This window comes from Balearica regulorum, chromosome 14 (assembly GCF_011004875.1).
Source record: "Balearica regulorum gibbericeps isolate bBalReg1 chromosome 14, bBalReg1.pri, whole genome shotgun sequence".
In the NCBI taxonomy this organism is placed as follows: Eukaryota; Metazoa; Chordata; class Aves; order Gruiformes; family Gruidae; genus Balearica; species Balearica regulorum.
This window is the reverse complement of record NC_046197.1, coordinates 4,872,450-4,885,890: the sequence shown is the minus strand read 5'-3', so window position 1 is coordinate 4,885,890 and position 13,441 is coordinate 4,872,450. Positions and strand designations below refer to the sequence as shown.

At 41.3% G+C, this 13,441-nt stretch overlaps 1 protein-coding gene across 2 annotated transcripts in view; it reads right to left on the bottom strand.

The window, feature by feature from the left end:
• SLIT3 (slit guidance ligand 3) overlaps positions 1 to 13,441 on the bottom strand; it is a 527,279-nt gene that overhangs the window by 242,940 nt on the left and 270,898 nt on the right. For both annotated transcript variants that reach the window (XM_075766507.1, XM_075766506.1), the window contains exon 6: positions 12,776 to 12,847. In XM_075766507.1, coding sequence (XP_075622622.1) covers positions 12,776 to 12,847 — 72 coding nt within the window. The remainder of the gene's footprint in view (positions 1 to 12,775; positions 12,848 to 13,441) is intronic.

The window sequence follows — 13,441 nt, the reverse complement described above, 5'->3', positions numbered from 1 at the left end:
GGATTGAACTGAATTGCAGGTGGCTTCATTTTCCTACAGCCACTTTATCTCATGGAGCCACCCAACTGCAAGATAGCGAAGCCCTATAACAGGCTGAATCACTGAATGAGAAACATAATCATTCCCTTCTGTGCTCTAAATGCGGCAAGAAACTATACAGGCTTTGTCATTGTCGTCGTCGTTTTAAATACCCGGTTCTGCTCTCTCACAGAAAGCTGCAGCTGAGTTGAGGACTGACAATAGCCAAGCAGCAGCTTTGCTGAGGTGGGGTCAAGAAGGGAGGACATCCATCTTACTTGGTGGTCAAGGAAGAGCAGTGCAGGAAATCTAGTCCCCCAGTCAATTACTGAAAATAATTTTTAAGCCTAAGTCATTGCCTTTTGGAGAAAACAAGAATCCATTTACTTACCAGTTTTGCACCAGTGTTTTCATCACTTTTTTTTTTAAACAAAGTTAGATTAATAATAATTGTCTTATCCAGAAAAAGTGATGCAGTATTAATTAAGAACTGAGGAAGTTTTATTCACCTTAAAAGGTACAAGAAATCCAGGAACACTATTGCCTATGTACAAATTGAAATATCAAAACTTAATCCCAGTGAAATGGTGAAACAACCTGAGACTCCAGAGACCCACAGTATCTCTGCCTTGAAAGCAGAAAAGCAGACTGGCTCTTCAAAACAGACTCCGCAAGCAGGTCAGCATTCTCTGCAGATCCCCTCGCTGGAGGCAAGATTTCCATTTTGCACAGAACTGGTCCTGCCACTCAAGTCCCTGGGCAAAGCGTGGCATTGCCACAGAACGAGCAGGCACTGCCCGACTCCTGCTCTTGCGCCAAAAGACTTTTTCTCTCTAGCTAAAAGACGTGTGTTGTGCGGACTGAAGAGCTGAGCTGAAACACAGGGGGAGAAAAAAAAAAGCTATGGTTTTAACTTTGTCCAGCTGGAAAGGTCAAGAGGAGAAGGCAAACTTTGTTCTGCTGGTGGACAGTCTTTACAACCCCCATTTATTCATGGAGTCTGGACTAAAATGATATTGCTATGCTGTTTTGGCTAGAGACTGCATACGCTGACCCCTGCGTGCCCAGCACAGCACCAGAATAATTCCATACAAAAGGTTTGCATTAAATGTAATGAAGCAAATGACAAAATCAATAAACCTGCAATGGTGTGGCTATCATAAAAATGATGTAAATTCAGGGTTCACAGTGGTTATGAAGCTATTTAGAATTATAATTAAAACCAGTACTAGTTTTTTTTTCAGAATAAAAGCTCCTTTTGACAATCATAGATGAACCCTACAGGAAATTTTCAACAAATGCATTCAAAATTAAGGTATGGCAGAAAGACAGCATAAATTATCCAAAGATAAACTGTAGGCATAGGTTAGCCTAAAAAAGTACAAAATAAAGAAAATTTTATTTTCATACTTTTTCAACTGATGTCACATCCCATTTTAATCAAGCTTTATATCAAAAGGACAGTAAGAATACCACATAGCCTGTTTTTAAATCATGGTATTTTCTGGAGTTTGTTTCTGTCAAAGAGACTTTTGTAAGACTTAAAACAGAAAAGGGCCAAATCTGCTATCCATTACCCCCCATACAAAAGCAGTGCTGCAGCATGGGTGCTGCAGCAAAATTTATCTATGCTTTATTAGGATAAAAGAATAATGAGCCCAGAAAGCACTGAGTGGAGCTCAGCGACACAAGCAAGCAGATAAGTAATCCCCGGAAATATCAATAGTTACCCTGACTTTTTGTAGCAGATTTCAAATCCCAGATAACAGATCCCATTCAAACTTTGGGGTGAGGTTTTCCTTTGTCAAGCTCTGGACATGGACCTTGTGGTTTCATTTAAAAATTGACACCAATGTCACATTTAGGCAAGTGAATTATAGACAACTTAAATCTCTAGATTCCTGAAACTGGTTTTTAAACTATTTTCCACCTAATCAAACAGAAAATTCACTACAAATTTTAAAAGTGACCATCAAAGCCTGGGGTTCTCACACCCAAATACAGAACTTTTTCAGTCTCCTATGCATACTGTTCACATGTTTTCCTGATGGGAATGACACATCCATGTCACTCTGCAAAACCCCCACTGATGACCAAGTTACAGAGCTGCATTGCTAACGGCTGTAGGAGAAGCCCTCTTAGGCAGGAGAAGGCAATAAATTATGTAAAATAGCACGGGGAAGATCAAAACAGAATTTGAAGTAGATGGAGAAGATGACTTAGGTCAATATGGTACACTTGGTCTTTCTTGTCATCAGCATTTTACCATAAGAACAAGGAAAGTGCAGCCTTTAAATGGTGCTTGAAATACATTTCCAGAAAAGAAAAAAACAATTGGTATTTATGCTTGTCTTACTCCTACAAGAAATATTTAGAAATCTATAGTTTGCCCAAAAATTGATATTGAAAACAATATGTATTGCAGTGGATACACTGAATACAGAAATTGGGTAAATCAAAATTATGTATAACCTTATTATAGAGGTAGTCAGCTCTGATTCACATCAGAAAAATGAAAATTATAACAATATTACATGCCACCAACCATACATCCTCCTACTACTAAATACTGCTGGCTTATGTACTTCTATTTTATAGGTAGAGCATACTTAAGAGATATTTCAGCTTTTATTTATCTGACATTTTACTCAGGGGAAAGCAACCTTTACAGTGAGGAAATCTGTTTCTCAGGAGTGATGGTTTGGCTTTTAATGAGTTGTCCGTGACAGATCCCTTGTGGCTAGTTGAGCCCACAACTACGGGCATCCATGAAACAAATCCTTCCTGAAATGCAACTGGACAGGAGAACAGGGCAGACATCCACTCTACTTAATGCAGATGTTTTCATTTAAAAAAAAAAAAAGAAAATCAGCAGTACATTTTCAATCTGTGAAATCAATCTCAAATGAAGTACAAGTGGTAGTTTAGCACATTCAACAGATTTAAGATCTGGTTAGTCCACCTGGTGTTTTATTTATTAGCGAGGGACATTGGAAAGGGGATTACATAAACCAAAATGTGTTTAAAAAATGCAAGTATAGTCTAATCATACTACCAAATATGACATACGTTTAAATACTTCATGAAATGGTTCTGGAGTTTTCCAGTATTTATCACATGTGTTGCAGAATTTGCAGGTTATTATAAGTCTGCACATGTTTCTGCCATTGCTCCCTGATGCATTTGGGACCATCCCAAGTTGTTCAGGAATAAAGCAGGGAAGCAGCATTCCCTTTAGCAGCTCTTCTCATAAAATACAGGAATATCCTGCAGGTTGGGACCAAACCCTGCAGTTCACCATGTGAAGAGCTGACATAAGACTACTGCAGAGCATTTACAAAAATGTGCTATCAAGACAGAAATTTGCTCACTAGCTAGCAAGAATACTGCTGAATTGGCATCTTTTAGCATCAGTGGACAGTGCCACTTTCTTGCCAAGAAGGTAATTTTGAATAATGACTACTCCTTATGATGTGAAAAGAGATATATGCACAGTTTCAGGATTGTAATGACACCTGAAAAACAGTATTTCTTGACAATCATGATAAACTGGTGGAGAGCAGAGCTATTTAGAAGGCACTGCCTATGTGTACCATACTCTAGAACAACGCAGAATTGACTCCTTATTCAAGACACTTTGCTCACCCTCAGCCATCCTGCACGAGGCTCTTCTGCGAGGGAAGGGATATAGACCTATGTGTCCCTATAGACAGGGCACGCACCCTTGTGCCCAAGATGCTGCACTTCAATTACCGTCAGGCAGTACGGATGGCACAGGTGTTGCCTACCCTTCACTGCAGCACAAACAACAAGGAAAAAAGGCTACACCTATTCACTGTAGGCAGAGAAGAAACTGTGATTAAAAGGATGTGGTCTCTGAATTAAAATTAAAGTTTTAATCTCTACCTTGTTGCCTATGGCTGCAGCAGCTATGATGTTCCTGATGGAAACGGACAGGGCAAGCAGTGAGGCACCTTCAGCTGGGGGCTAATGAAAATAAAATTCCTCTCTACGCCTGCCTACCTGCCTGCCAGAAGTCAGGCTGCACAGCATTTAGGGTTTCTTGCTTTTTTCTCTGATTTTTACTATATAACAGACAAGAGAAATTATTTCAAAAGATCAGGGTAGGTAGATTTTAAAGGTTAGCGATTCAGCACCTGATACGCTAGAAGAGAGAAAAGGCAAAGGGATGATATATGCCAAACTGTCCTTAGACAGTACAGCCCGCAGCAGTTCCCCAAGCAAAACTGCGATACACAGCCCGTCAGTCCCTGCAAAGGTGGGCCACGACTCTCAAGAGGCAAACAAAGCAACCAACTTGGGTGCCACTTGGTGTGTTGGCCCTTCGCATGAGGCCAGCTGAAGATGTAAAGAAATAAGCATTTCTGCATCACAAAATGTCCACTGCTAAGACTCAGACACTCTGCTTGGTTTGTTTTGCATATCTCACCTTAAATGCATTCTGCATTGTGTAGGGATCATGCATGTGCATTTCAATCAATCATATCTTTTTAATGAGTTAATTGTGAAATATATGCTTTTTGCATTTATTATAAGGGGTAGAACAGATGGCAAAAGCTCAAACTAATATATTCATAAAATTAACTTACGCTGCAGGTGATGTTTCTCCATAGAAAGTGGTAAGTTGGTAAAGTGTTATTTTACTGTTATAATAATGCTGCATTACAACGGAATTTCTAGGAAAGCACATGTGATGGCCACAGAGATCTCTCTTGAATTCATTATGGTCACTATCACAATGAATACCAATTACAGGAGATAGAAAGGAATACACTGCTGGAATACATTGAGTGCAGTGTGAATTTACTGATAAGGAGGAGGAGAATTATTGACAAATTTTTAAGGTTGAAGTAATATCATCTTTTCACCCCCTAAAGAGTGTAAAAGTCTTGTCTCTAACGAGTATTTTCAAATAGCTCACTGTTTCAATACCTCTGACCTGTTTGCTAGCTCTGAAAACACTCAAGAATACCAGCTGAGATCAAAGCAACCTGAAATCTGTCCTCTAACAGAAATTTATCCTTTCTTTAAATTTTCATGTATTCATATTAAAATATACTGTGCCTTTCATGCGCATCATCAAATAGAGACATATATTGTTCAGTCTGTTGAAAGATACATAAGCAAATACACAAGCCAACATGTGATAATAAATTCTCCTCTAGCTATTTCATTGGTTTTATTTGAGGCAAACCACTGACTTCAGTAGACTTATTCCAGATTTTACACCAAACGAGTGGAAAATCTGGCCAACTGTTTATCTTCCTCCTTTTGTTTTATTTTACTGCAAACTGCAATAGTAACACTGGATACTGTACACAAATGTCAAGAAACTAAGGCGAGGAATTTCAGAGTGCTCCGGATAATAGCTTCCCTTGAGAACCCAGACTAAAGGAGTTAAGTTTTTCTAGTGTAACATTTCATTAAGATATACTGCATATTTATGTACAGCAAATAATTCACAATCACTTGCTTGCTTTCTGCTAGTGAAATGGCTACACACAAATCAATCATTATTTCCTTGGGTTTATTCATTATTTTAACTTGACAGGTATGTTTAATTATTTCTGTTCCATGGTTGAATAGCAAAAACTACAAATATGCTCTGCAGTGCTGGTTGTGATGGATAAAAAAATGACATAGGAACGTTTTTATATCTTGTGTAGGTGAATGCAAAATACTTCTCAACATAAAGAGCAAATTCAGCTTTTTCCCAAACCTGAATGTGCAATCTAGATGTTTAATTTTTGTAAAAGTCACATGGATCGATGCTAATAGTAGATGCATGCAGAAAAAGTAAGAGTATCTTCCAGGAAAAGCCATTTAGCAAATAAGAAACTGAAACCAATAGTCACAATAATATTTTGCAGTACTCGCACAGCTTTGATTTTTTACATTGCATAGGTAACGTAACCACTAGGAAAATAAATGTGTACTGACTTACAGATGTGTTAAATGTTATATATGTGCTGATGTAGTTCTCATTTTTTTAAAAAATCTAAATGCTTAATTTCTTCCTCCAAAGGAACATTTAGGGCTATAAAGAAGGATATTACCCACAATTTCCTAAGTGGCCCCAGGATGCAAGGAAAGCAGCTTGCAGGTCTAGTAGCATGAGCTATCATCTTATGCATGGCTGAGAAATATTTAGATAGAAATGCAATGAGCCTGTATTATGATGACAGATGAACCTGTTTGTGTTTTTCTGAATCCCAATGCTACAAAATTCTATCTTATCATCAAAGCCTACAAAAAGAAAAAGGCAGAAGCTGAATGTGCACAGAACTGAGTTCCAGTGAATTGAGAACATGAAATGGCAGCAACTCCTCTCAGAAGAAGCAGTAACTGTGTCATTTCGTGTGGCTCTAGCTCTGTGTGGTGTTCAAACAGGGTGTCTGCGCTGCCAGGTTGGCTCCCCCTCTGCTCTGCTGCTCCGTCCTTCTCCCCACGCATCCACACTGCATACGTACCTGTGTTTTCCTTTCAGTGAAGCCGTTAGTTTCCTTGGCTGGGAGATGTTAATGTGAAAGAGAGGACCATGCACAGCAGAGCTTGAACCTTATAGATAGTATGGACGTGGGCCAGTTCCTACCACCCATTAACCGCCCAGCACTTACTCCTTGCTGTGAGTCATGGAGGCTGCATTGGCACAGACACTGCCACCACATCTGTGCACTCTGTACATACATAAGATGTACATTTGCACCCTCACTGCTTACAGAAATAGCGTTTCCTTCAGTCTGAAAGGTGCAAAATAGGAATGGGTGACAAAGGAGCGAAGGCTGAGGGAAACACACAACCAGAGTCTTGCCATTTTAGTGTCAGACAGATTTCTGCTTGCTGGTAAGTCTTGGGCTATTGATTTTCCTTACTGCAATGCTGCAAAATAAAGGAATAAACTTCTGTCAAGAGATGGCAAAAGGACACAGGGCAGCAACTTGCCAGGAAGAGTAATTCTTCGAAATCTATCCTGTGTGTTTCTTATGGGGGAATGATCCCTGCAACACAAAAAGCCCCGATAGCACCATGCCTCCAAGAATCACATTCCTACAATGCTTTGCGATCCTGTGTTGGTTTTGCGTGGCAAGGTTTTGGTAGCGGGGGGGGGGGGGGCTACAGAGGTGACTTCTGTGAGAAGCTGCTAGAAGCTTCCCCTGTGTCTGACAGAGCCAATGCCAGCTGGCTCCAAGACGGACCCACCGCTGGCCAAGGCCAAGCCAATCAGCACCTCTGTGATAACATATTTAAGAAAGAGAAAAAACAGTCAGAGAGAGCTTTTGCAGCCAGAGAGAGGAGTGAGAAGATGTAAGAAACTCTGCAGACACCCAGGTCAGTGCAGAAGGAGGGGCAGGAGGTGCTCCAGGCGCCGGAGCAGAGATCCCCCTGCAGCCCGTGGTGAAGACCATGGTGAAGCAGGCTGTCCCCCTGCAGCCCATGGAGGGAGGATGAGGGGGTGTAGAGATTCCACCTGCAGCCCGTGGAGGACCCCACACCAGAGCAGGTGGAGACACCTGAAGGAGGCTGTGACCCCGTGGGAAGCCTGCGCTGGAGCAAGCTCCTGGCAGGACCTGTGGACCCGTGGAGAGAGGAGCCCACACCAGAGCAGGTTTGCTGACAGGACTTGTGACCCCGTGGGGGACCCACGCTGGAGCAGTTTGCTCCTGAAGGTCTGCACCCCGTGGAGGAGACTCACGTTGGAGCAGTTCGTGAAGGACTGTAGCCCGTGGGAAGGACTCATGTTGGAGCAGTTCATGAAGGACTGTCTCCTGTGAGAGGGACCCCACGCTGGAGCAGGGGAACGATGAGAGGAGTCCTCCCCCTGAGGATGAAGCAGCAGCAGAAACAACATGTGATGAACTGACCGTAACCCCCACTCCCCGTCCCCCTGTGCCGCTGAGGGGGGGCAGAGGTTGAAGCCGGGAGTGAAGTTGAGCCCGGGAAGATGGGAGGGGTGGGGGGAGATGTTTTAAGAGTTGATTTTTTTTCTCATTCCTCTACTCTGTTTTGCCTAGTAATAAATTAGATGAATTCCCTCTCTCATCAGTTCAGCCTGTTTTCCTCATGACGACAATTAGTGAGTGATCTCTCCCTGTCCTTTTCTCAACCCATAAGCTTTTCGTTACACCTTTTCTCCCCTGTCTAGTGAACAAGGGGAGTGATGGAGCGGCTCTGGTGGGCACCTGGCCCCCAGCCAGGGTCAACCCACCACAGATCCTCACACAATGTTGAGCTTCACAGTCCTGAAGAGAGCACAGCAAGGGGAAGAGCTGGGAGCATACTGCTGATAACCACAACCACCACCTTAAAAGAACAGTTGCTGCTGTTACAGGATCTTTGTTTGAGTCAACCTCTGCATATTCCTATTCTGGGAATCTGGCTGCCCTCAATAAGGTGGGCAGGCTCATTCGACAGAAACTGCAGGAATGCCTCACCAGAGAAACACTCATCTGAATGCCAAGATGTGATACAAGCTGGGTAAACGTGCAGAAATCCAAGAAGCAGCTCTATATATTTTTATGATGGAAGGCCATGGCTGACAGTGCTGAGTTAGCCCAAAGCTCAACAAGACCCAAATCCATATACGTTAATTCTTGAAATAAATGTGCTTACTTGGGGCTAGATTCCTGCAAGAAACATTTCCTGTTCTCTAAGTAATAAGTAACAGAAATTGAATACAGGTGCACACTGCAAGCTGGCCTTCTCTTGCCCCTGCTTGCTCAACTCTTTTAGAACCACTGAGTAGCATTTATGCATCTATTCTACAATATGTTCAAAGTGTCAGTTGACACTAAATTCCCATGTAAGTTCAGTATTGGTAATGGACATTACATGTTCATGAAACTTTCTAAAAGCTGTATAATTATGTCTATATTTTAATTAGAAATAGACTAACTTATTCTTTGTGTGCAGATACTTCAATTTTATAGTCAAAAATCAGAAAACACTTCATATGAAAATAATTCACACAACAAAATTTCCCCCACTTGGGAGTTTTAAAGCCTCACCTTGCCAGCCTCTGCTTTGGCTTTGTTTTTTGCAAAAACATTGGCATCCCTGACATTTAAAAGCTCTTCTTTAGCACAGCCCTTATGCAAGCCCATTTTCCTGGGCTCACTGCTCTGCTAAGAGAATGACGGAAGACAGAAAGCTTTTGCCGTTTAAAAAGAAAGGCATGGTGAAAAATATCCTGAAGCACTGCTTTCTATAACACTTTTTTTTTCTTTCCTATCATCTTAACATGTATTTTTTTTAAAGGACCAAAATTGTATTGGTACCAAGCCAGTTCTGCAGTCCTGGTGCTAGACGGACATCACCAAAGACTCTCATCGCTTTGCACGTGAAGCAGCACTTCTCTTACATTCAGGATTTTTTTTTATTTTTTTTTTTTCTTTTCACCAGCACGCTCCAACCGGACACAGCCTGCCACTCTCTGTTGCTTACTGCTATAGCCATGCTGAGATAGGGTACTTCTCACAGGGTTTCCAAATGGCACCCACTGTAATTTATATTAAGCCCTTAGGCTGAGTACTTCAGAGCTTGTATCCAAACGGAATTCATGCCCTGGCTTCGTGTATTGCATCAGCTTCTCTGCATTTTTTCCTGAGGGAAGCTTTCCAAGCTGCTGTTAAAGACAGCATTCATCTGGAGACTTTCATGTGGTCTAGCACTTGCTGTGTCCCTATTATAATATCTACAAAGTTATTATTTTTGCCACGACATTTAGACGCTTTATGTAGAAACGGGAAGAATTTGACGCCATGTTAAATGTCAAGCCATGAAAACAGAGACAATTCCATGCCAGCCTTTCCCTATATGAATTTTAAAGATAAATTGGAAAGGCTTGGGGAGTGTGAGAGAATAGGTAGCTGCATTTCTTATGTCTAAAAGTCTCCAACATCCCTCAAAACATGCTTTATACGATGGAAGAACTCTGAGATTGTACAATAAATCTGCAAAGCGATAACCATAGAAATGGCCAACCCTGCTGCTATCATGTTAGCGCATATGTGTCAGAGAGTCACCAGGCGATTCACAGGGCAGGTGTTCGAACAGCTGAATGGCACTGAAAGGCAAAGACTCATTCTCCTCCTCCAGGTGCTTGCACACTCGCGCTCATTGGCATGGTCATTTCAGTGACTCAGAAGGGAGCAATTTGGCTGCCAAATCTAGACTGAGAATGGGAATTGGCATGTTTAAGCTTACTTCTTAAAGCTTTAAGAGCTTTAAATATTAACTTGGTTCAACTTGCATCACACCCTTACAGTTATTGCTGCAGAAATTTTAACGCGTTTCCAGCTGCAAGTTGGCTCAACATTTTGTCAAATTTTTCTCAGCTACTCATAGGCCACTAGTCTGCGTCTGGAAGCAACAGCCATCTGATCTAATGAACCACCCTGGATACACAATTCATCCATTTCTCACCAAGAAAAAATGGCTACAGATCTGAGTGAAAAGTCTCCTTCTTCTGCTATTTATCTAAACATTCAGTACTTGTGGCTCACGTCAGCAATTCTATTAATTGGACTACTAAGCTTTGTACTCCTGCTGAGTCAGAGGTTGGACTAGATGACCTCCAGAGGTCACTTCCGACCACAATTATTTTATGATTCTGTGATAACTTCAGTATTCCTGAAAGACAGAAGCAGTGGCTATAGGGAAGCTTTTCTGATACTGTGTCTTTTAACAGATACTGCCTAACTTGACAGTCACGATTTTTTGTTAAAGCTTTAGATCCCAACATTTAGATTCCAACTCCAGTCATCCATCCCTTGATATCAGCTGATGTAAAGGTGAGACCCTGGTTCCTCTTCTGCACTGAGATCAGGTGCATAAATCAAAGAACACCTGTGATTTTTCTGACAGCTTGCCAGAGATGAAATCAACTCTGAATGCAAACTTGGCTATTTTAAATGAAGTTAGACAACTAACAGTGAATTATAGCTGGGAAAGTTAGATTTGTCTGAAACAAAACACCATCTATTGTTCCTCCAGATTACACAAAGTAAGTAAAGTTGATGCTAACATAACAAAAAAGCCACGCTTCTGTTTAAAATGCGCAAACTTCTTCCCACTATAAACTGTATTCGGCAATATTTTCCTGTGTCTTAAAAAGTAGACCTGCTCACCTCTGATGCTCCTCCACCGAAGAGGAACATTAGAGTACAGGCTTAGATGAGTTTAACTGGCTCCCCAACACATGTTTTCTCAGGCTGACATTCAGGTAAAAAAGCCTTCATACATGAAAAGCTAAAGTCGCTGTGGAATATACACGAAGTAAGTAACAAGCCATTGAAGAAACAGAAGCTTAGCATGCTGAGAACCTGCAGAAACAGCTGTAAATGTTACAGGACGTGTAAAAGTCTTCATGTTCCATCTGTCCCAAAGTCTCCAAAGGAACGTTGCACATTGCTCAGAGAGAGCAGGGGCACCTCACAGTTCTTGTGCCTGTGTGTTCCACTTTGGGGGAAGTCCTGCTTTGGTCTTTTGCAGTACTGTCTCCCTTGCACGAACCCCAGTGATGTGATATTCCCTGCGACACAGCTTCACCAGAGAGAGTACACGAACCGGGCTTTGCCCTGGGATGCAGATGCAGCCATGCTCTGAGTCACGTGGACTGCCCTTTACAGTTTCCACGCTGCCTACGGAAAAAAATTTAGTCTGGAAGCTGAAGAGGTTGTTCATTGGGGCAAGAAATGAAAACAGAGCACAGGTGTATTGCAAGACTGGTCACAGAAAAGTGCTTCTTTTTAGATCTCCTTCAGCTGATTCTTGTATGAAATAAACCAAAAAAATCCACACTATTTATGTTATGCTTACAATATTTAACACAGTGGGGTATCAGATTTCAGCTTCTGGTGTGGTAACACAGTGCTAATACTAATGGCTCAAAAACAGTTCCGAGGGTGGCTGCAAGTTTTCTCAGGACATCTGACTCTCTGCCAACTTGCTGGCTGTTACTTCCTTTTTCAATTCACCTTGTATTGACTCTAATGATGCCAATGGTGTGTTAGTGTGTGGGTGAGCATAAAAAATAAATTTCTGGTACGGAACATGAAAGCAGCCTCTAGCAGCTCTGGAAATATAGAGCTGAAAGTCTTTTTTTACACATATTTCAGACTGTATGTTATATAAAATGGCTAGGACAGACTAACTTCATTAGCACAAACAGCAAAACCTGCTTTTCTCTCCTTAATGGCTGTTAAAAATTATTTTAAATTTCAATACAGACTGTCAGAGCATGCATAGTTAATTTCCCACATTATCTTTTCATTTTCTGGTATTTGTGCTCCACTACTGTGCCTGGGTGACACATTTTGCCATATTTACTTCCCACCAACGTGGTGGGACAGAAAATTTAATTTAAGTCAACTATTTCAATGTCAACCGCAAACTCCGCCAGCTCTTTCCTTATGAATATCTTTTATCTTATGAATATGCTTTAAGGCTTGGACTGTCATTTGACTGGATTTTGCAGGACAATACTGCCGGGAGGGGTAAAGCCTTTAATCATACTTTTTTTCTTTGCTCAGAACTTCCCCAGGTGTGTCGCACAGTGTACACGCAGACCAAAGTAGCACTGAGGCCCTTGACGATAACGTGCTGCACACAGCAGGGCCCACAGCTCCCTTTTGTGTTGCACAGAGCTAACCACGCGGTACTCAAACAAATCCTAACAGCCAGATCTAACCTAGGGAGAATGTTTTTCACCACAAATATTAATGAAGTCGTCACTTACAAGTTCTTCACATCAATGATTCCTCGAAAGGCCTTTCTAGGGATTCCTTTTATCTGGTTTTCACTCAGGTCTCTGAATAAGGGAAGAGAAAAAAAAATACATTGTGTTAACAAACAGAACACATTTCTCAAATCTACATGAGATAATGGCACATAAACATGCTTGAAAAAGTAGATGTTTCTACATTTGTTACACCACACGATGTTTTCAATTTTCTTTATCTCCTCTAGAAGTCTGTGGCATAAGTTAAAATGACTCTCCAACAAAACCCAACAGAATTTGTGATACAAATGAGAGAACATCCAGAAAACATCACTCAAATGTGGTCATGACACTGGCACAATGCCATGAGTTGCTGTCAGAGTACCTGCAGCCAAAGCTGACGCCTTGAAATTGCAACTCTGTAGTGTAAATGTAATTTTCTCACCATGCTCCTGTTTGTTTACCAGCTGCAAAAATACTTGGCTACCCCTGCTCAGATGACAGCCCCTTATTTGAAATCAATATACAGGAAAAACCTGACAATCACTCTTCTGCTAGTTTTGTAAATTTACATTGAAAAGATTTTGATCCACTGCATAAAAAACCCACTGCATTATGTATCAATGGGAACAACAGCATTTTTAACCTTGTTTAAAAAAACAAACCAAAAAAACCCCAACAATT